Consider the following 22,595-nt stretch of genomic DNA (forward strand, 5'->3'; position numbering starts at 1 on the left):
CGGTCACACCAGTCAGACTTTTTACAGAGCTACTTGTTGGGATGTGAGCCTTGTTGCATCTGGATCCTGGACCGGTACAAGTCTTTATAAGAGAGTTTCAAGACTACGGCCCGACTCCTTAACAGCTTGTATGTCTTGCATTAGAACTTTTGATATCCTTTAGTACCATTCCATAATAAAAAGGTACGTTCTTTAGTTTAAACAAGCCTTCAAGTTGTGTATCTTAAGATGGGGAAACATTGCATGTGGCCATTTGGACTACAGAGGCACATGAATTCATGTCAAGATGCTGACATTGACTGTTTTACTCTCTCATCTGGGATAAGGGTCATAATTTAGTCTCTTAATCTACTCTGTATTTTTCCATTCAGCATGCAAGACCATGCCAAAAACTGATTAGCTGCAGTCCCTTCACAGTTACCTTGGTCAGATATTTCAAACCTGAGTCCAAGTTAGGGGCGGCAGTAGCTCAGTCCATAGAGACTTGGCTTGGGAACAGAATGGTCGTTGGTTGGAGTCCCAGTATGGACGAAGTTTGGCAAGTGGACTGGTGGCTGGAGAGGTGCTGGTTCACTTGCCTGGGCACTGCCGAGGTGCCCTTGAGCAAGGCACCGAACCCCCAACTGCTCGGGGTGCGCTGGTTGATGGCAGTATCCTCACTCTGACATCTCTCCCTAAGCATGTTCCCTGCATGTGTGTGCATGATTGTATGTATATACCAAAAAAAAAACTGTATGTGTAGCATGTCCAAAAATAGCACGAGTGGAAAAATTGAATTCCCCCCTGGGGATTAATAAAGTACCTTTCTTCTTTCTTTCTAAGTTTTGCACATTTTGTTGTCTGAGTGACTATGTGATTAAAGAACATCTTCATTTGTTGTAGAAGATTACTTAAGCCTACCACAAACCGGCTGTTAATGTTGTGGCTGCAACTTATTCTGTTGGGCAAAATGAGCCTCATAAATCTTGAGATTTTCCTAAATGTTTAAATGGAACTTGACATTTTTATTAGCCAATGGTTCAAAGGAAAGAAAGCAGTCAAAATTTACCACAATATATTTCACAAAGCTCAACATGGCATCACAAAGTCTGAGGGTAAACAAAGTCAAATTGGTTTGCTGCGTGTGGCTACCACTAGCAGAGCTAGCACCCCTAGCTTTTAGTCCTCCTTGCAGGTTAACATCCTCATGCCTGTGCTGGTTATTCATTGCTGAGTGTCGAGGAGGTAAAAGAACGATCACTTCAGCACAGTGGTAAAATTTGTAACATAGAGTCCTGCATTCCCACACTTTCACTCCGGGAAAAGTCAACAAGTTTTAGCAGTGAAATGCAGCACTGACACTGAAGTCTACTACCAGTTTAACATCGTATATCTGTAGATGAGGAATTAAATGTTTGGTGAAAAAGAAAAAAAAAGAGAGAATCTAAACTGAAAAGAGAGACGCAGGTTATGAAACACAAAGGAGAGGTTATATGTCTGTTTAACCAGACACAGCCTACACACAACTTTACCTCCATTTACTACATCAACATACTGACAAACCACGCCCCGCTATGAGACGACATCACTCGTCTGTGCTTGTTTACATCCAGGTAGTAGAGTGTTATGGCAGTAGACAATAACAAGAGCTACAGCCCTGGCGAGTGGAGGGTGGTTGAGATTCTGGTGCTGATTACCAAAGGCCTTTCCCCATTAGCTAGTGCTGTCCCCATCTATCCCCCAGACCCCCTACCTGACCCTATGAAATGACCTTTGGTTTCTTGAAAGGTGCTATATAAATCCCAGTTATTATTATTATTAAGGTATCAACCTTTTCATAGTTGAGTTCTTATAACAGCAACAAAGAAATACTCCTTTTAGGTCACTCACAGGCCCAGGTTGATATTCTGACAGCCTGACAACAATGTTAAATATTACAGTTTCTTTGAATGGAGTCTGGTGTCTTTGAGATGGACCATAAAAAGGATTTACACTCAAATGAAGGTTTTTGTCTGCAGTTGTAAGTCACTTAAAACCAACAAAAGAAGCCTGTCGGTGTCAAAATCATGCAGATAAAGTACAGTCATGGCAAAAAGTTTTGAGAATGACACAAATATTACATTTTCACAAAGTCTGCTGTTTCAGTTTTTATAATGGTAATTTGCATATTCTCCAGAATGTTATGAGGAGTGATCAGCTCAACTGCAATTCATTGCAAAGTCCCTCTTTGCCTTGAAAATGAACTTTATCACCAAAAACACATTTCCACTGCATTCCAGCCCTGCCACAAAAGGACCAGCTAACATCATTTCAATGACACACAGGTGTCACACACATTAACACAGGTGTGGGTGTTGATGAGGACAAGGCTGGCGATCAATCTGTCATGATTGAGTGACTGGACACTTTAAAAGGAAGATGGTGCATGACACCATTGTTCCACATCTGTTAGCCATGGTTACCTGCAAGGAAACACGTGCAGCCATCATTGCATTGCACAAAAAGGGCCTAACAGGGAAGTTTATAGCAGCGAGTAAGATTGCACCTCAGTCAACTGTCTATCCAATTATCAAGAACTTCAAGGAGAGAGGTTCAATTGTTGCCAAACAGGCTCCAGGGCGCCCAAGAAAGTCCAGCAAGCGCCAGGACCGTCTCCTGAAGGTGTTACAGCTGCGGGATCGGGCCACCACCAGTGCAGAGCTTGCTCGGGAATGGCAGCAGGCAGGTGTGAGTGCATCTGCACGCACAGTGAGGCCAAGACTTTTGGAGGAAGGCCTGGTGTCAAGGAGGGCAGCAAAGAAGCCACTTCTCTCCAGTAAAAACATCAGGGACAGACTGATATTCTGCAGAAGGTACAGGGACTGGACTGCTGAGGACTGGGGTAAAGTCATTTTCTCTGGTGAATCCCCTTTCCGATTGTTTGGGGCATCTGGAGGAAGGCTTGTTCGGAGAAGACGAGGTGAGCGCTACCATCAGTCCTGTCTCTTGGCAACAGTGAAGCATCCTGAGACCATTCATGTGTGGGGTTGCTTTTCGGTCAAGGGAGTGGGCTCTCTCACAATCTTGCCTAAAAACACAGCCATGAATAAAGAATGGTACCAGAACGTCCTCCGAGAGCAACTTCTCCCAACCATCCAAGGGCAGTTTGGTGATGAAGAATGCCTTTTCCAGCATGATGGAGCACCTTGCCATAAAGCAAAAGTCATAACAAAATGGCTCGGGGAACAAAACATTAAGATTTTGGGCCCTTGGCCAGGAAACTCCCCAGATCTTAATCCCATTGAGAACTTGTGGTCACTCCTCAAGAGGCGGGTGGACAATCAAAAAAACACAAATTCTGACAAACTCCAAGCATTGATTATGCAAGAATGGACTGCCATCAGTCAGGATTTGATCCAGAAGTTGATTGACAGCATGCCAGGGAGAATTGCAGAGGTCTTGAAAAAGAAGGGTCAACACTGCAAATATTGACTTATGAATGAATTCTGTGTAATTCTCAATAAAAGCTTTTGATACTTATGAAATGCTTCTAATTGTATTTCATTATACCATAGAAACATCTGACAAAAACACCTAAAAACCCTGAAGCAGCAGACTTTGTGAAAATGTAATATTTGTGTCATTCTCAAAACTTTTGGCCATGACTGTAGACGTACTTTGATGAAGCACATATGGTGCTGGAGATTACATCAGAGCCACCGTTTGGAGACTTTTGGAGTCTTTTCAAATAATGGTTGCATCCATGATGTTCTGACCTGAAGATGTGTAAAAACATGTCCCAGATTTAAAACCTCAAACTGTTGTACCCTCACTCCCAGTCCTCCATCTTGGTCCGATATACCTCGCTACCCTGCAGTGTCTCCTGTTTCCCTCGGTGCTGTTACATTCTGATATCCCTTGAAAGCAATTTATGGAACAATAGATTGTTTCACTGGAAACTCTTCTCAGCTGAGCGGATCTCTTCCGGACCATAAACCCTCAGCTTCATAGGTCAGAGGCTGCAGATGGATGCACATTAAGTGAGGAGAGGGAGGGGAGGTGGATGGCGCTCCATTCTCAGATTCAAATGAGGTGAAAGTAATCTGAGGGCGCAAGTTTATGGTTTCAAGGAATGATTTAGAAACACGAGTACATGGAGGACAACTTTGAGATTTATTAAAGGGTTGTTGACACCGAGAGGGATCCGTGAAGAACGCAGCAGGACTTCAGTGTGAGTGCAGTTTACAGAGGGGACTATGTGTAGGTTCATATCCATGCTTTAATATCCTGACATAAGGCTATTGGACTGCTAAGTGCAACCATGAAATCACTATCCACCACCGCCACGCTGCTCTGCCACCATTAGCAGAGGAAATGCTGTACTTACACAATATCACACTCATTTCAGCTTGTATTAAACTCAGGCGGTAAACCACGCATGAAGGACTGCAATCTTCCTCTTCCTTCCTTCCTCCAACAACAACAACAACAACAACAAGCGGTGCAAAAACTACAGAAACAGCAGCAGCCATATTCTAATTCCACGCCTGTCATCACATCCTGCTGTCTCCCTGATGCTGCCGCTGCTCAGGTAGGAAGCGGAGGTAGGAGGTTACAGGGGCTCAGGCGTTATGGCAGCACATCTGCTCAACACAGACAACGCCGCACTGAGAGAGAAAGAGATGCTGTTTTTACCGTGTGGCCTCAGAACAAGTCGCACCACCACCACCACCAGCAGCAGCAGCAGCAGCAGCTGCAGCACTCAGGGATGCCAAATCACTTTACTGAAGAGAACTTCTCCACAGGTCGGATTGTTTTAGAAGTACTGATGCAATCAAAGCTGGATCATGAAAGCTGCAATTTGCAAGAGTTTTAGGTATAAATCTCACACCTCTTCACAGTAAAACACGACTCAATACCATCGAACTGTGCATGTTTATTGCATGCAGGAAAGCTCCGGCTTTCTTCACAGGTCGATGCAGACGTTAAGCTTCAAGAGAATAATAAATATATAAACTCATATAAACCTGTAGCAGCACAGCGTGTAGCCCCGACCACGATCTAGAGTGTTAAAGTTACCAAATCAACCCACATAAACAAACGCTTTTAAAGAAACAGTACATAGAAAAGAAGTCCCTACAAAAAGCTATTCTGATTGGAAGACGATGAGCAGCAATTTAAAGTACTGCTGGGTCTCTGAATGATTGATTCTGATTGGTCAAAACCCCTTGACAAGCCTCTTGACAACTGTTATTAACTTAGACTAACAGACACAAACTGATCACACGTCATGTCAAATCAATCCACGGAAAGGAGTTCCGGCACATTTAGCTTCTGCTTCTTGACATCATAGACTGTACATATAATGGACAGCATCGCTCCACCTTTTCCCATTGTACGGTTTTAAAGCCAAAATATCATCTTGTAAATTTTCTGCAGCCAGAGTCTGCGCAGTAGGGAATTAGTGTGTTTGCACAGTAACAAGCTCCGCCCTACAGCGTACCGTCCTGAGGTCCTACAGAGTTTCTCTCGTAGCTGTCAATCAAAGTGAATCCGGAAGTAAAACCCCGTTTTTTAAACTCTAATAACGAAGAAGAAACTGTTCAGAAAAAAGAGTCCTTGAACACAAAACAGTCAAATAATAACTACATGTCACCACAGCATACAGATGTGAGAAACATTCGTACCATGTGTATTTATTTTTTAAAGTGTGACCACAGCCCCATTCAGATGAATGGAGGAGATGGAGTTTTTAACCTATACTGCAGCCAGCCACTAGGGGGAGCAGTTTTTGTGGCGGCCTCACTTCGAGCCAAACGAAATGATGTCCATTTTATATACAGTCTATGGTTGACACCATAGACCGTAAGGTGACGTTGGTGTCACCCAAATGGACTCACTGAATCAGGAGCTCTTGTTTTTAAAAGCTGCGCTAGAAAACAGACTTTAAGAAAAGGCTAAGCTGAGCCCCTTTCTCGCTTTTCCCTCTCCACTCTATCCTCAAGTTTCCTGCTCCATTCACAGTCCTGTTGGCTACACATAAAGGCATAAACGCACCAAAATATAACTTAAAGATTAAAAAATGCAGAATTCTGGCACACTCTCAAATTAAAGGACATTTCAGACTTTGCAACTCGATTTTTAGTGGCATGTTTTCTCATGTCTGCATTGTTTTGTGATGTCTATACCAGGGGCTCCCAAACTTTTCAGCCCATGACCCCCAAAATATTGGTGCCAAAGACTTGTGACCCCCCACTGTCCCTCAAAGTGATTTAATGTGGCTTCATTTAGCTGGTCTGCAGAAAATGACCCTACCTATATGAGCATGTGTCTGTGTTTCCTGTGCCTTTATGAATGAACCTGCTGCTACTGATGCTTTAGATAATTAACTGTTCACTAACTCTAAACTTAGGAGTCATCTGGAAACAAAGAAAGGCAGAAAACTCATTACATTTACTATTTTCAAGGTTTTATTTCAAGTTTAGCTACTATTTTTGTTGATATTTTTTACTATAATGAATAAAATATACTATTTAGATGATTTAAAAAAAACAACATTCTGGAAGACATCTCACGACCCCCCAGGGGGTCCTGACCCACACTTTGGGAACCCCTGGTCTATGGATCCCATTATGATGTTAAACTAGCTAAGGCCAGAACAAGATGACAGCTGCCCCTGAGATCAACATCAGTCTATTTGACTTTAAAGTCTCTGAAACAGAATGCACACTTTCATCTTTACATTGTTTTGCTGAACTCTTCTTCTATGGAGGAAATTATGTCTGGAAGTTCTTTTACTCTCCCTCCTCTCAGGGTCGCGTCTATTGTCGAGCTTCAGCAGCCGAGAGGAGAACGAGTGAGCGACACTCAGAGAGAGAGAGAGAGAAAATGGAAAGTGAGAGGAGGGATAAAGCCGGCAACAATACTTTAAATAACAGTGTAAAGCCTGTTCATTGAGCGAGAGCAGGAGTGAATGAGCAGCGAGATAACTGTGTGTGAGGTAGAGAGAGAGAGAGAGAGAGGGCGGTGATAAAGGGAAGTAAAGTGAATGAGATTTTCCGTGTGTGAGGGATAAAAGGTCTGTGTGAATTTTTTAAGCTATCAGCACAGAGCTCTCAAAGTGAATATCCCACCACCAAGTCCTCTGTATTATTTATCACCTCTCAGTTTACACGTTCGTCCAGACGGAGAGGACAGAATGAAACTCATCTGTGAGGCGTAATAACCAAAACTTCACGCTGTTTCTGATCCAAGCTAGCAACTCAAAAACACAAGGTTTGGACTTCACTCCATTTCTTTCCATCACTGCACAGGTATTTATTTGAGAGCTACTTTCAGTCCGGCATATCAGAATATGTCATCTCCTATGTGGTATATGTGTGAGAGTGTGTGTGTGTGTGTGTGTGTGTGTGTGTGTGTGTGTGTGTGTTTGAGATGGAAAAAGGTAATCCAGTGTTTGAGGAGGCTAAGGTGTGATTTACAGAGAGACACAAGGTGAGCGAGGCTCGTCCCCGTGTGTGTGCTCTCAAAACGAGGGGAGGGAGAAAACAAGAGAGAGTCGTATAAATAATGATAGAGGGGGGTTGCGTGTTTGTCTGAGTGTGTGTGTGTGTGTGTGTGTGTGTGGGAGAGAGAGAGAGAGACAAAGAGTGAGCGAGCAGGCGAGCGGAGAGAGCGCTGAAACAGGAATAAAGCCGTGTACCGCCGGGACTTCAACACGCACTGCGCCATTCTACCGACTCCATCTATCACTGTGCTCCGGCCCCAGCAGCCTCGTGTGTGTGTGTGTGTGTGTGTGTGTGTGTGTGTGTGTGTGTGGAGCGACACAGTAGTCCAAGCTTAAAGCGAGAGCTACACACTACAACGAACACCATCACTGCATCCAGGAACCTCCGTCTCTCTGGCTGTGTGCCGCCTCTGGAGCTTTAAAATGGATTTTCTGCTTTGATAAAACCTGATAAATCCAATTATTTCAGTGCTTTGTTTTGCCTCTAATCCACCCTCTGAGAGATTAGAGCAACAACACTGACTGACTGACTGACTGACTGACTGACTGACTGACTGACTGACTGACTGACTGACTGACTGACTGACTGAGGCCTTCAGAGGGAGGACTCAGCCTCGGCCTTCAGAAGTCACCCTGCGCTCAGCCGGTGATTGACGTGTTGCTCCGTCTGACAGGCTGTAAGTGGGAGGGGGTCAAAGGTTCCCATGATATCCCAGACACTATGATTCAGTTTTATTTATTCTGACACGTTTAAGAGGAAGGTGAGGGTCCTGCTACAGGCGCCTCTCCGTCAGGATCAGATTCTGGATCAGATTCAGAGGGTTGAAGTAACGCGATCTCTGAGCAGCCGTGTATATTCAGCCAACATGTAAACATTAGATCAACGTGCTGGAGAGCCAAGGCACATCCATTTCCTGAGGGGGCGTGGTCAGAGAGAAAACAGACTGTTCTGAGGAGGACTGAAGAAGAGGACTTTTCAGGCAGACCAAAATCTGATTTCAAAGTGTTTTTTTGAACATAAACTTTAAAGACATGTTTTGGGGACCTCTTAGACCAATACATGTTGATGAAAAAAGCGTGATATGTCACCTTTAACACTTCCTCATTGGCTTCAATTCTCGCGGCCGGAGGTTACCGCTTGGTCAAAACTCCATAACAGTGGTATATCAGTCCTCTACTGCAAAAGCAACACCAGGGACAACCTGATCATGTCATATCAAAGCAATCCTGGTAAAATAGTCCAGCTCATTTCCTCTCTGCCTGTTGACACTGTGGTAAAAACGTCAGTGTGGTCTCAGGCTAGTCTTGGTCGTGGGGAAATAATGACAGTTAGCGTGCACAGGTGTGAGAGCAGCCTGAGGATCCCTACTGGACCCCAACCATCTCTGAGAGGGAACCATGGAGCAACATTGTGTTCATGCACAGTTAAGAAGCTCTGTTGCTAAACGGCTTAATGGGAAAACAACAACACCAAAATACAAATGTATAATGAATTCAGATATCAGCTTCAATAAAAGACTATCTGCTGCCTCCCTCATCTGTCCATCTCCCTCCCTCCCTCCCTCTCTTTCCTGGGATTGTTTCGGCTTCTGCAGGAGTGAAAATGTTGAATCTGTTCTGCATGAGGAGGATCTGCAGTGGCTAGCAGATTCAGTGTGTGTGTGAGTGTGTGCGTGCGTGCGTGTGTGTGTGTGTGTGGATGTGTGTGTACAGAGGAGGTTCAGCTTGGGATATCCTCCCTGCTGCTGCTGTTGTCTTTTCTCTGTTTCAGCCTCTATGTACCTCTCTCTTCTTTTATTTCTTGTTCTGCTCCTTCTTTTTTTTACACTACCTTTCTTCTCTGTCTTTCCCAACACAAAAAAACTGATAGTGATTTTTAAAGAAAAAGTAAATAGCTTGAATTTTCAGTGACTTCTCCTGGAACGGTGCTGTCTTCAGGTTCGTAACAAAAGAGAAACATGAATAATAATTACGTGCGTACGACTTCTATAAGAATGCATCTTTAAAATCATACTTTGTGGACATCTCAATAAAAAATATCCTCACTCCTTGACCGAACACTACAGTCATGGCCAAAAGTTTTGAGAATGAAACAACTATTAATTTTCACAAAGTCTGCTGTTTCAGTTTTTATAAAGGTAATTTGCATATACTCCAGAATGTTATGAGGAGTGATCAGCTCAACTGCAATTAATTGCAAAGTCCCTCTTTGCCTTGAAAATGAACTTTATCACCAAAAACACATTTCCACTGCATTTCAGCCCTGCCACAAAAGGACCAGCTAACATCATTTCAATGACACACAGGTGTCACACACATTAACACAGGTGTGGGTGTTGATGAGGACAAGGCTGGCGATCAATCTGTCATGATTGAGTGACTGGACACTTTAAAAGGAAGATGGTGCATGACACCATTGTTCCTCATCTGTTAGCCATGGTTACCTGCAAGGAAACACGTGCAGCCATCATTGCATTGCAAAAAAGGGCCCAACAGGGAAGTTTATAGCAGCGAGTAAGATTGCACCTCAGTCAACCGTCTATCCAATTATCAAGAACTTCAAGGAGAGAGGTTCAATTGTTGCCAAACAGGCTCCAGGGCGCCCAAGAAAGTCCAGCAAGCGCCAGGACCGTCTCCTGAAGGTGTTACAGCTGCGGGATCGGGCCACCACCAGTGCAGAGCTTGCTCAGGAATGGCAGCAGGCAGGTGTGAGTTCATCTGCACGCACAGTGAGGCGAAGACTTTTGGAGGAAGGCCTGGTGTCAAGGAGGGCAGCAAAGAAGCCACTTCTCTCCAGTAAAAACATCAGGGACAGACTGATATTCTGCAGAAGGTACAGGGACTGGACTGCTGAGGACTGGAGTAAAGTCATTTTCTCTGATGAATCCCCTTTCTGATTGTTTGGGGCATCTGGAGGAAGGCTTGTTCGGAGAAGACGAGGTGAGCGCTACCATCAGTCCTGTCTCTTGCCAACAGTGAAGCATCCTGAGACCATTCATGTGTGGGGTTGCTTTTCGGTCAAGGGAGTGGGCTCTCTCACAATCTTGCCTAAAAACACAGCCATGAATAAAGAATGGTACCAGAACGTCCTCCGAGAGCAACTTCTCCCAACCATCCAAGGGCAGTTTGGTGATGAAGAATGCCTTTTCCAGCATGATGGAGCACCTTGCCATAAAGCAAAAGTCATAACAAAATGGCTCGGGGAACAAAACATTAAGATTTTGGGCCCTTGGCCAGGAAACTCCCCAGATCTTAATCCCGTTGAGAACTTGTGGTCAATCCTCAAGAGGCGGGTGGACAATCAAAAACCCACAAATTCTGACAAACTCCAAGCATTGATTATGCAAGAATGGACTGCCATCAGTCAGGATTTGGTCCAGAAGTTGATTGACAGCATGCCAGGGAGAATTGCAGAGGTCTTGAAAAAGAAGGGTCAACACTGCAAATATTGACTTATTGCATGAATTCTGTGTAATTCTCAATAAAAGCTTTTGATACTTATGAAATGCTTCTAATTGTATTTCATTATACCATAGAAACATCTGACAAAAACACCTAAAAACCCTGAAGCAGCAGACTTTGTTAAAATGTAATATTTGTGTCATTCTCAAAACTTTTGGCCATGACTGTACATGCAGGAGAGGATGCACGTCACCGCTCTGCAGCAGTCCATCTCTGATTAGAAACCAGACTGGATCCTTGAAGCAGCACCGGGCAGACCTTGCCTCTGTCTTTAACGGTCGCTGCGACCCCGCTATGGGTTTACACGCTGACAGTCCTGATACATTTGGCGAATGAAAACATGATTTGTGTGTTTTATGGAGGTTAGAGTGGGAAGTGTGTGTCCTGTTTTTAGCAACAGTGGTGTCGTGATCACCTCTGCTGTTGCACACACACACACACACACAGGGGTTCGGTGTCACCATATGTGCCGCTGCTCTGTAAAGGTTGTTTCTTCACTTGTATTAACACTAATGGATTTTCCGTGTAATGGATACGCAGAAGTTTCCCCTCCATCGCTCGCAAAGAGCGGTGCAGCGTTGATATGCAAATGGCCGCGTCGGTGATGGCGCGCTCTCTCAAATGAAGTGTTCTAAATGAGACGTGCTCAATGGAGCGGGGACGTTTGTTACACACTCAGAGGGCAGAAGGCTTTTTAATTTTTTGAATGGAAATGAAAATGAAACTTTCAGACGCGCCGCCCTCGCCTCAATTAATCGCATCTTTCAGCGCAAAAATTACCCAACCCAAAATGGAGCTGCGATGGTTTCCATTAGCTGCCCGACCATCCGCAACCACACACACACACACACACACACACACACATGAGTGAGTAATGAACAACGTCAGAGTCTACACATCCAGCTGAATTATGAAGTCGTATTAAGGAGAATGGAGCTTACCATTGTTGTCTCAGCGATGGACCCAAAACTGTTGATAAAAATGTTGCAGGTTACGTTTACAGGCGGACCTGCAGAGAGGGAAGAGAGGAAGAGATAACAGAAGAGTTAGATTTCATCTGAGCTGCAGAGATTTAATATTATTGTTGACAGGACAGCTGAAGAGAGACAGGAAGTGTGGGGAGTAGAGAGCGGGGGAAAGACATGTAAATGGTCAACCGGCCAGGAGTGGAACCGGCGACCTCTGCGACGAGGACTACAGCCTCTATAAGTGGGACGCTAAAGGCTGATTTATACTTCTGCGCCGAGGGGTCCGTGTAGCTCCTACGCAGAGGCCTGCACACATAGCTGACGTGCACCTCCTCCAAAATGTAGCTCTAGCGAAGGTTCAGACAGGACGACTATAAAAGCAATCACAGCAGTTGTTTAACTCAACTCTCCCTCGTTCAATAGCTCACCCGCTGTCATTGGATAATCAGCGGCGGCTGTCATCCAATAGCTCAGTGGCACACCCTTATCACCAGCCTATTAACTCTCTGCTGTCTTTTTAAATGTCTCTCTCTCTCCAGCTAGTTCCTTCTTGCATTGATGGCGCACACCTCCACCTCCCTATCTCCACCTGGTCTCTGCAAAGTCTTCAATTCCTAGGATTCATCAGCTACCGCCACCAGAGTCTGGACTCTAGGGGGATTTCTTCTGCTGTCAAATTCACACATCCTACACTCACAAAATTATCCCCATAAGCCCCGTTTCCACCAAGCGGTTCAGTTCGGTGCGTCTCGGTACGGCACGCATTTCGTGGCGTTTCCATCGACTAAAACTGGGACAGGTCCCCAAATTACCGAGCTGTACCGTTCCACTTTTTGGTACCCTTCTGCTGGGGGTGCCAGACATACCGATCCGACCCCAGGAGGTGGAGCTAGAAACACTGCAGTCCGTTGATTGGTCGAAAGAATCGTCACACTCAAAAAAAGCAACATGGGTGTCTGTTTTACCAACATAAGTATAACATGTAGCTTCTGTTATATTAATTCATGTTTAGTGGTTAAACATTTTTAAATCATGAAGTTTTAACATGACGTGCAAAATCTTTAAAACTATAGATTGCTTTATGTCAACACAACCTAAAGGGTTTAGGTAGGAATCCCATCTGCAATACCTCTCCAGAGCAGTAACGTGCGACAGGCCCTATTCATCAGCCACGGTAGCGTGCTTCTGGCAAAGAAGAGCCGTTATGGGGAGTTGGGAGAGATCGCCTGTGACTGATTGCAATTGGGGCGCTGGTGGCCTAGCGGTCAAATCACCTCATGTATCGAGGCTAAGTCATTGTGACTCAAGGCAATGAAGTCAGATCATACCTTAGTAAATATGTTGAAACAACCTTTACAAATTAAGTTGGACCCAAACATTGCAAATAAGTAATGGTAATGTCAATACTTTACGTTCATTCAACATATTTACAATTAGTTGGTTCAACAAAATTGTGTCTCACTAAATGAAAGCATTTTAATTAGGTGGAAATTATTTCCATAATTTTATTACGTTTGCCCAACAAATTATTTCTTTGAGTGCACTTCCCGTGCGACAGCGGTAATAAAGAACAACACATGACCCCGCCATGTTTAAATCTCCAGTGGACTTCGGGAAGATCACTTTTAGTGTTTGGAAAATGGCGTCAAGAAACAGCGTTCCATGGTCGACCGTGGAGGTGCAGACTTTCCTCGCGTTTTTTTTTTCTTCGTTGCATTTATTAGCGGGGTACACTGTGTCATGACACGCTATTATGTAGCTGACGCGGCTATCGGCATCCGGCTTACACGCCGCCCACCAAGTAGGGCACGGTTGGCTGTGGAAACACAAACAGGACCAGGCGTTACCGATCCAACCCGTACCAAACTGTACCGATCCATGCCAGACCGCTTGGTGGAAACGAGCCATTAGAGTCCTTACGCCAAAGATTTCTGTCAAGTTTCATTATTCATTAAGTTGTAATAAATAACCTTTAATCTTCAATCTGTGTCTCTCCTGACTGAAATGTAACAATGACCGCAAGCCCTGTGATTTGTCTGCTTGTATTTCCCTTGCATTTACAGCACCGTGTATTTCATCTCCTCCTCTCTGTTCTTCATGTAATCATGTCTGCATGATAAACAGCAACATGTATCAGCTGTAGATTAACAGAACACGCTCTGAATCTCTGTGGGAAAGGAAACAGAGATCGTAGCGGGGATGGAAGCAGGCGACCGGCTATCAGAGAGACCGCACATCCACGCAGAAGTATGTGGCGCTCATGTCCACGTCAGCCCCTGCTGCTTAGAGGAGCTGCAGAAGTATAAGTCAGCCTTAAGAGCGCTAGGTCACCAGCGCTTCAAGAACTGCAGAGATTTAAGGATGTTCATGAAGACAGGAAGTTGAAATGTACCAGTCCTGCAGAAAAAAACATCAGTTACAGATTAAATAATAGTTGTGTCATGTGCATGGTTGGACTGTTGTCCAACCATGACAGCTGCTCCTGGAGGTACCGAGATCCAAGCGGAAGCTCAGGGGGGATAGGGCTTTGTCTGTCGCTGCTCCCAAACTGTGGAACGATCTTCCTTTAGCCGTCAGACAAACCACCTCAATGTCCACTTTTAAAACTTGTCTTAAAACCCATTTTTATTACCTGGCTTTCAACTCAGCATGAGACCCTGCTCTTGTTTTAGTGCCTTTTTATGTTTTATTGTTTAACTTTATTTTATCTTTATGATTTTATGATTTTATTGTTTGTTTTTAATCCAGTATGTTTCTGTACAGCACTTAGTGTCCAGCTGCTGTTGTTCTTAAAGTGCTTTATAAATAAAGTTGAGTTGAGTTGTTGTGCAGATACCACGATGATTTAGTCTCTTATTTTTCAAGCTTTGTTTGTGTGTTGGAAAGTCTCGCAGCAGCACAATAAACACTTGAAGTGGAAGTTGTTGGATTTGTGTGTTTGTGTTTGGGCCCCTGTGATCAGATAAAACAGCAGCAGAGAAGACTAAAGCCAAAGTGATTCGATGACAGAGAGCAGGAAGTAAACACAGTGTGGCGAGGCGTCTGCGAGGGCGCTGCTGAATAAATGAAGGAGGCTCGGCTCTGCACTTAAATACCCCGGCTGTGTCCGGGGGGCTGCCTTGACAGCGGCACAAAGTTTGCTCCGGAGTTGCTGAGGAGGAAATTGTGTAAACATCTCATTGCAACTTAAGAAAACTCAGAATGAGAAAATCAATATCACACCCCTCCCCTTTGAGAGTTTTAAAAGTGCTGTCGGTCAAACTGGGGCGATATCAATAAACACAAAGTGTTGCTTCAGATGGATTCATAAAGCCCGAAATAGCCCTCCTTCTGTCTCCTCTCAGACGAGATGCTGCGTTCAAGGTTGTCTTCATACGAGCCAGTCAAAGTGAAAGTAAATAGTGTGCAGGGCTTTCGTGGCTGCTTCATCGATTCGCTGTATTACCAGGTTGTACAAACACAAATGCGATTACTCGGCGGGCGGAGTGGAGTAGCGGCGAGGAGCGAGGAGCGAGGAGGACAGACGAGCTCTCATCTCTCTCAGCCAGTGGACATGATATTGACTTTAAAGCTACATCACAGGGAGTAACCCTCTAAACTCCTCGTGTCCACGGAGTCAGGCGGCCGCTGGTTTGATCATGACAGAGAGTCAATCCACTCGGTGCGCTGCAGATCTTCAGTTTACCTAATTACACCGAGCTCCTGAGAGGAACGGGGCACATTTACAATGAGACAAGAGGTCTTTACTGCACAGCAGGGGGGGGGGGGGGGGCTGGGTGTGTGGGGTAACTTTAAAGGTTTAACCCTCCGTGTGCAGGTCCAGGTCTGATCAAGTCTGCAGGGTAATTCATGCTGCACACCATCACCTGTTAGGTTCAAGATAAGGAATCATCCCTGCAGGATTCCCTTGATCCGAGCGCTCGTTACATGGGTTAGAAGAAAAGCTCTGCATCAGACATGTTTCTATTACCTTGCATGTGTTTAACACAGACACACACACTAGATTCCTTCAGTTTGAGAGCAGTCATAGGCTGCGATTGCCACAAATGCTGTTTTCAATCAGTCCAGTCTTTTTGCTTTTTCATGCACGAAATAAACATCAAGTCCGTTCGGTCACAGAAGACTGTTCTCACACTTAGAAGAAAGTGAAAGCTGGAGAAGTAGCTCTTATACTTCACTAAATCTTGGACGAGATGCTTGGAGTTGATGTCGGCTTCTTTGGAGCAAAGGATGCTGAGCCATTACAGGTAGATACACAGGATTCTGGGTAAGCTGATAAGCTCACGTTAGCATGCAAATATATGAACTACATGGTAATTCATTCCTATCTATAGATTTCAATGTTGACATATGTGCGAACCAGCTCCTCTGCAGCAGCTAAAAATAAACATCACGGGCGCTTGCACAAATAAGATGAAATAATCAGACACAAGCATCTATCATGCAAACAGGGACATGAATAACCAGGTTTCTCTGTTTGCATGTAAATGCATCTTACTCTAAGCTCTTCTTTCTGCATTCTGCAGCTGCAGCTGTTTCTATGCTCTTATTTTGTAGTATTAAGGCCAAATTCCACCAGATCTGTGTCCAGTCCGTCTCTCAAAGGTTTCTATTCTAGTCAATCATCCATCCATCCATCCATTATCTTGACCGCTTATCCCGTTAGGGGTCACGGGGAGCTGGAGCCTATCCCAGCTGGCTTCGGGCGGAAGGCAGGGTACACAGGGTACACCCTGGACAGGCCGCCAACCTATCACAGGGCTAACACAGAGAGAAAGACAACCATTCATGCACACACTCACACCTACGGGGCAATTTAGAGTGATCAATCAACCTGAGCATGTTTTTGGATTGTGGGAGGAAGCCGGAGAACCCGGAGACAACCCACGCATGCACGGGGAGAACATGCAAACTCCACACAGAAAGGCACCCGCCCGGGCGGGGATTCGAACCAGGAACCTTCTAGCTGTGAGCCCGTGCAGCCCTCTAGTCAATCAATCAATCTTTATTTGTATAGCGCCAAATCACAACGAACATTATCTCAAGATGCTTTTACAAACATAGGAAGTCTAGACTGTACTCTATGTCAAATTATGAACAGAGACCCAACACCAAGACAGGGTAAGTCTCAGTCATTCTAGTATTCTAGTCAGTGTGTTAACTTCCACTGGATCCGCTCCATTGCGTTCAAGCTGCGTCTCTGATTTGCTACGCTGAAGTTCTCCGGATCAGAGACACAAGACTTCTATTTGTTGCCGGATGCCGGAGCACGACGCATCAATCTCAACAGAGCAGATGGAGCGGGACAGGAAGTCAGGTTTCACCAAAACAAAATGAAAACATCCGGTTAATTTTCAGAATAAAACACTCTGTGTTATCACCAGATCGTATTTCACTTAACTACAACGACAAACCAAAGTCATGATGAGCGGAGCCAGGCCTGGAGTCAACAGGTCAGAGGTTTTCAGAGGACCAGAAAGACAACATGGATGAGGAGGAGAATCCTTGATTCAGTGGGGAAAACCTCGGTCACATGACTCCTGGAAAGTACATTTACTGCCTCTCTGATGTAACTGCACGTTTAGCTAGATAAGGAAACCTTGGGTTAGCTTGCCCACTTCATAACCGCCCTCTTTGTAGGGTTGCTTTTGTAAGTCCTGGAGAAACAGGATCGCTAAAAGATACACTGGATATCCTTCGTAACACGCTTTGCATTAAAGGCCAGAGCAAGATGCAGGATCAGAGCAACGTGCTATACACTTTTTGGTGATTAGCCTAGCTTAAAATGTACATTTGCAAACATTTAAGGGAGGAAGTGGAAAAGAAGGAATCCAAAGATCATTCTAAAAGTTGTATATCTTGTGTTTTGCAAAGATGAGGTACCCCACACCTCTCATTCACACACCTGTTGTTTACCTCTGCAGACAAAGTGACATTATAATGTCTTAATCTGATTACTGTAATCCCAGTCCATTAAATCCACCCCTCCTCAGACCTTGTGTCGGTCACACAATGTACGCGGTGCTGAGGCTGCGTGCCTCACAGTCGTATTGTAACACATGTGCATGTAAGTTAAGGTCAAACACACAACATGGACGCACACTTTGCGTTTAATGTCCCTGGTTAAACTCGTGTCTAATTCCGCCGGCCGGGGGCGAGCTGGGAATGAAGGAAGGGGTCTGGATTATTTTGATGGCCAATTACTCTCCCTGTCACAGTCTGAGGATCGCTGGAGGCCACTGGGGAGGACTATCATCTGAGAGTCATTCACACACACAAAAACACACACATACGCACCCACACTAGCATGCAACTGTAGTTAAGCTATAGAGTAGAATCATAGGGGTGGAGATGCATGGTGAAGAGGAAAAAAAATCATTAAAGCTAGCCTGAGGCCGCAGCTCCGTACGTGACTTCCATGAACAGCTTCTAATCAGAACAAACAAAAGATTACTCACAGGAGGACGAGAGAGGGAAGAGAGGGGGATGTTATTAAGATGTAAAGAAAAATATAGAAGAATGAAACCGCGGCTTCGCTTTCAATGCAGCAGAAGACGTGTGTGAAGATGGAGAGACTTTGTTCCACTCTGCTGCACACTTCAGAAGAATGAAGAGGAGGAGGAGGAGGAGGAGTTTGGAATTTTAATGACTTTAAATGAGTCTGATAAATAACGCTTGAACTCAGGGAACAGTCGTCTGAGGAGCTCACTGTTTTTCTTAATCAGTCTTGGACCCTTTTCTCAAACCCTCAAACCGGTCCCCTCCCTATACTTCCACTCCACTACATAGTGCGCTCTGCAGGAAGTCACAGTCAGTGCTGAATGAAGCTGACTTCATCAGGGTGGAGGGGTCAGGATTTAGGACAGACTGACTGCAGAAGCAGGACATCTGGTTATTTGTGTAAAAAGCGACATGTAGGCGTGTTTGCACATTTATTTTTTATTATTTTCACTCTGATGTTTATAATAAATAGCATACTAAATATAACACACTCTGTCTTGTGTGCATGTCCACTCAATGTTGTTGGTAAGTAGAGTCATTTGGGACGATAAATTCTTCTATGTCTGTTAATTAAGAGAGAGAGAAAGTTGAATTCTCATGGCACGGTTAAAAACTCTCTCCAATTTATTGTGCAATGAAATAGTCTGCTTTTTTGTGCAAAGTGCATCCTGTGCATGGATATCTAGTGACGCAAGACGAGCAATGGCGCCTCTTTTTCACAACTTTTCTCCCCTATTATGTCAAAATCCTCAAAAGAAAGAAAACAGACAGACATGTGTAAATAAACCTTGGACTGAAAAAGACTGCTCTTCTTCTTCAGCCAGGTACTCGGTCTTGAATAAATACAGCTGTACACCTGATAAGGAAAGCACCTATCTATGCAAAATAGGTCAAATGCATCTTCTTAACATCCTTTCCCCTGGCTTGTGACTGTAAATATTTGTTACACTCCATAACTAAAGACGAGGTGTGTGATCTTCAAACTTTACTTTATACAGAAAAGGCGCCACCCAGAGAGGCACGCTTGAGCCCGCTCTTACACTGCTGCACATTGAACATTAGTCATTTAGATTTTGGTGTTTGTATATTTTTAAAGTCCTGACTGTAAAGTTACCCTCTTACATTGTACACTTGGAGTGGCATTATAGATCCTACATGACTCACTCTTCTGACTGGCTCGTCCTGAACTCGGTAGGTCAGCCCCAAACTCATGGAATACCCTCCAACAGACTTCAAAGTTCACATCTAGTCCCTCTTTTGCAAAGTTTAAGACTTTGATCTCTTATCACCGCACAGAGGCTGTTTCCGAAATCGCCTACTATACTAGCAGTAGTACTGATATGTCCAAAATTCAGTATGTAGTAAGTAGTATGTGAACAAGAGCAAAATCTGCAGTATGCCAAAACTCCCCGGATGTCTACTGATTCGGGAAAATATCTCAGTGTGCATCGGACCAGTCTGCCTCGCGTGCTGTTTCCCATAATGCACAGCGCTCGTTCTGCTTTTTCTTTTTCCTCATTTTTTGACGGGAGGAAATCCGTTTTTGGGTGCTGTGAAAGTTATCAAATTACATATAAACCACTTCCTAACTTTTTAAATCATAAATGGATGCTAAATAAGCATTTTATTTATCGGCTTCGCCGTTGTTTACTTCCGCTTTCCGAAACCGGAAATCCAGCGAAGTCTGGCTCAGCATGCTGCATGACAGATCGGACAGAACAGTCATACTACATACTAAATTCAAACGCAGTATGTAGTAGGCAATACCTACTGCCTACTACATTAGTAAGTAGTATGTAGCAGGCCGTTTCGGAAACAGCCAGAGTTTTTTTGGCGTCATGGTGAGATGGTCCCTCTCCATCTAAGTGTCTTAGGTCTCTCTCTCCTTCTCTTTCCCTGTCCCATCCTTGTGTAATCTTTCTTTTACTTTCTTTTATTTTATTTTCTAATTGTTTGGCCCACCTAGGTGTGCACGCCCTCTTTTACAGAACATGACATTAGCTGTCAATAAAAGATAGGCCAGAGTTCTAAAGGCTGATTTATACTTCTGCGTTGAATCAACGGCGTACCCTACGCCGGGGGTCCGCGTAGCTCCCGTACCTACGCCGAGGCCTACGCACGTAGCTGACGTGCACCTCCTCCAAAATGTAACTCCCCGTAGAGCCGACGCGGACCTCAAGCTCTGTGATTGGTCCACTCGGCGGCTTTGTCTTTCCCGCATTCACAGCACTTCCTGGATCCCGGACATCGGCCGCACATCGTCCGTGTATTTCATCTCCTCCTCTCTATTCTTCATGTAATCATGTCTGTATGATAAACAGCAACATGTATCAGCTGTAGATTAACATAACACGCTCTGAATCGATGTGGAAAAGTAAACAGAGATCGTAGCGGGGGCCGGAAGCAGGCGACCGGCTATCAGAGAGACCACACACCGACGCACAAGTATGTGGGGCTCATGTCCGCGTCAGCCTCTGCTGCGTAGGGGAGACGCAGAAGTATAAATCAGCCTTAAGAGGGATGGTCATGGTCGCATGCACACAGTCACAAGCACAGAAGAAACATGTTTTCTTTCTTTTCTGTTGCTGCAAGAAAAAACTGCATTAATATTTGACAGTCTGTGACAAACATGACACAAACCAGAAATATATATGCAGAAAAGAGGAAAAAGAAAAGAGAGAAAAAGAAAAAAGAGACTTTGATGTCTCAAATTGTCTCTGTTTTAATTCATCTATTATTTTGAGAATGATTATGTGTGTTTGTTTGTTGTCTCTGATGTGTGTGTGATCTAGGCGGCATTGGAAATTAAGTAACCCCAATATCCTTTCGACAATAAATAAAGGTTTGAATTGAATTTAACTTCAAAATCAAAATTCTGGACTAAGATTTACATCTTGTTTTTAAAGTCTGCAGTGTCATTTTTTAATCCTCTAGTTTCTAACGTCCAGTCCATATCCATCAGTCACAGCACCGGAGTTGATAGGTTTGTATCAACGTCAATGTGTTAACTTCCACTGGATCTGCTCTGGTCCTGCATTCTTAAAGCGCAGCTGGTGAGTGTTGATGGACAAGAGAGTACGAAACCGGACTGCAGTGGATCAGAGACGGATCTGTTGGAAGTCCTGTGTAAGTGTACTGTGACACATATTTGTGCCTCTTTAGTATCTTAAAGCCGTTCCCTGTACGTCACTGGATGAATGTAGCTCCTCCAATGAATCACTCTGCAACACTTCTCTCTCTTCCACATTTTAAAAAGTGCATTCTCTCTTTAATTATTCATCAGCGTTTATTAAAAAAGGACTCAAACTCTCTTTAAAGCAGCAGATACTGACGTACTACGCTCCCTGCTCTAAGCCGAAAACTCTGGGAAGTTACAGAAATGATTCTCCTCTCGGGTGCCTTAAAGATTTGGAATGACAAACGTGCCAGCGCTGTGAACCACAAACTTAGTAATTTTTAACATGAGCGTGAATAACTTGGGAGATCAATTGAGCACAAAAATGTTTAATTCAATAAATGCTTCGCCAAAGAACCGTACCAACCAGAGAGACGCTGAAGGATCTAATCCAGCAGCTGCACTGGATTACCTAAATCACTGAAACCGAACAAAGCATCGATGACAGACTTCTGTTCACCGTTTTCTTAAAAGTCAACACACTGATCGCTTTGTTTGTCCCTGCAACAGACAAACAATCTGTGTCTGTGCACAAGAAGATAAACGGCGTCTAAAGCTTGTCTGTAAATAACAGGCCCGGCTCGACCACCTGACTGTATCTGCGTTCCGTGGAAGGGCCTCACAAACCCAGTGAGCTCGAGCTGTGATATGTCTAAGAGCATCCCAGGGTTTATCTGTAAACCAGCCGGTATTACATTATCACTGTGTTTTCTCTCAGATAGGCCTAACTCGAGTCCTCTGACACGTTTTCCTCCAGCATCCAGGCTTTGTTCGAAATCCCTTCTTCAAAGTCCTCCACGCTCCGTGGCAGGAGGGAGGCGAGCGCAGGGATATCATAATTTGTCTTCTCTTGACGTACCCTCGCAGTGTGTGACGCAGGAGGAGGAGGAGGAGGGAGAGGAGGAAGGAGAAAGCTAATGCCTCCTCCTTCTGCTTCGCTCCGTCTTCTCTACCACAGCAGTTCATTTAAAAACCATCCAGAGGGGGGAGGCTTTATAGCTCTCCAATAAAGACAGAAGACGGG

The 22,595-nt window shown here is 44.5% G+C and overlaps 1 protein-coding gene across 1 annotated transcript in view; it reads right to left on the minus strand.

Annotated features, from left to right (window-relative positions):
• Positions 1–22,595, minus strand: part of glra1 (glycine receptor, alpha 1) — a 163,167-nt gene that overhangs the window by 88,336 nt on the left and 52,236 nt on the right. Inside the window, exon 3 of the mRNA XM_034689907.1 lies at positions 11,869–11,936. Coding sequence (XP_034545798.1) covers positions 11,869–11,936 — 68 coding nt within the window. The remainder of the gene's footprint in view (positions 1–11,868; positions 11,937–22,595) is intronic.

The sequence above is a fragment of the Notolabrus celidotus genome, chromosome 8 (genome assembly GCF_009762535.1).
Source record: "Notolabrus celidotus isolate fNotCel1 chromosome 8, fNotCel1.pri, whole genome shotgun sequence".
In the NCBI taxonomy this organism is placed as follows: Eukaryota; Metazoa; Chordata; class Actinopteri; order Labriformes; family Labridae; genus Notolabrus; species Notolabrus celidotus.